The sequence below is a fragment of the Galendromus occidentalis genome, unplaced genomic scaffold (assembly GCF_000255335.2).
Source record: "Galendromus occidentalis unplaced genomic scaffold, Mocc_1.1 scf7180000077562, whole genome shotgun sequence".
In the NCBI taxonomy this organism is placed as follows: Eukaryota; Metazoa; Arthropoda; class Arachnida; order Mesostigmata; family Phytoseiidae; genus Galendromus; species Galendromus occidentalis.
The window spans coordinates 1-1,033 of NW_003805550.1; the positions used below are offsets into that span (position 1 = coordinate 1).

The window sequence follows — 1,033 nt, forward strand, 5'->3', positions numbered from 1 at the left end:
GGATCTGCACCGGTGTCGTGTACTTGCTTTCCCCCTTCGCCGCTGTCGCTTTTCGGATTCTCACCCAATCGCCCGACCCGAATGAGACTTCTTTCGCCGCTCTTCGATTATCTGCGTACGTTTTCTGGTTATTCTGTTTTTCCAGTACTTGCTTTCGCAGCGTCTGATCACTTTTCTCGCGTTCCATGTGTCGTCCGATCACGTCTACCCGGGTTCTCATCCTACGTCCATGCAGGAGCTCTGCTGGCGATTTGCCTGTGGTTGCTTGTGGCGTCGCGTTGTATGCTCCTATCATCTCTCGCAGTCCCAGCCGGATGTTTTTGTTGGTTGCCTTGGCTGTTTCGAAGAACCCTCCCAACGTGCGATTGAACCGTTCGCACAGTCCGTTTGCCATGGGGTGGTACAGCGGGGTTTTCACGTGCTGTATTCGGAATTCCGTTAACATATTCTGGAACTCCCTGCTGATGAATTGTACACCGTTATCGCTTACGATGTATCGTGGGATTCCCTCTCTGTAAAACAGGCGTCTGAACATCTCCACCACGTGAGCCGCCGACACCTCTGACATAAGTTCTACCTCTGCCCACTTGGAGTAGTAATCGATGATTACGACTGCAAATCGATTCTGGACTCCCAACGAGCCGTCCGGTCCTATGATGTCCACCGCGAGTCTCTCCCATGGTTCTGATGGCAATGCTGTCGGCTCCATCGGCGCTGCGCGACGTTTTGTTGTCCGATCACTGTTGGCACATACGTGGCATCCTGAGATCGCTTCTTCGATCATGCGGTCCATGGCCGGCCACCAGTATACAGCTTTAAGTCTTTGCTTGGTCCTCACCATACCCTGATGCGCATCATTGTGTGCCAAATCGATCGCTCTTTGTCTTAATGTCGATGGTAGCACAATTAATTTACCTCGCATTAACACATCATCTTCGGTCCACAATTCCCCTGCAATCGCTGACCACCATCTATCTATACGCTCGGGGTGTTTCGCTCTCAGCCAATCCCTAATCGTTCCCTATTTCTATAC

At 51.6% G+C, this 1,033-nt stretch overlaps 1 protein-coding gene across 1 annotated transcript; it reads right to left on the reverse strand.

Annotated features, from left to right (window-relative positions):
* Nucleotides 1-4: 4 nt before the first annotated feature.
* LOC100897948 (uncharacterized protein K02A2.6-like) lies at nucleotides 5-922 on the reverse strand (the record flags this gene model as incomplete). Its single annotated transcript, XM_003748637.2, has 1 exon — nucleotides 5-922. A coding segment is annotated over exon 1 (918 nt), but the record flags the coding sequence as incomplete, so codon positions are not given.
* Nucleotides 923-1,033: the final 111 nt, after the last annotated feature.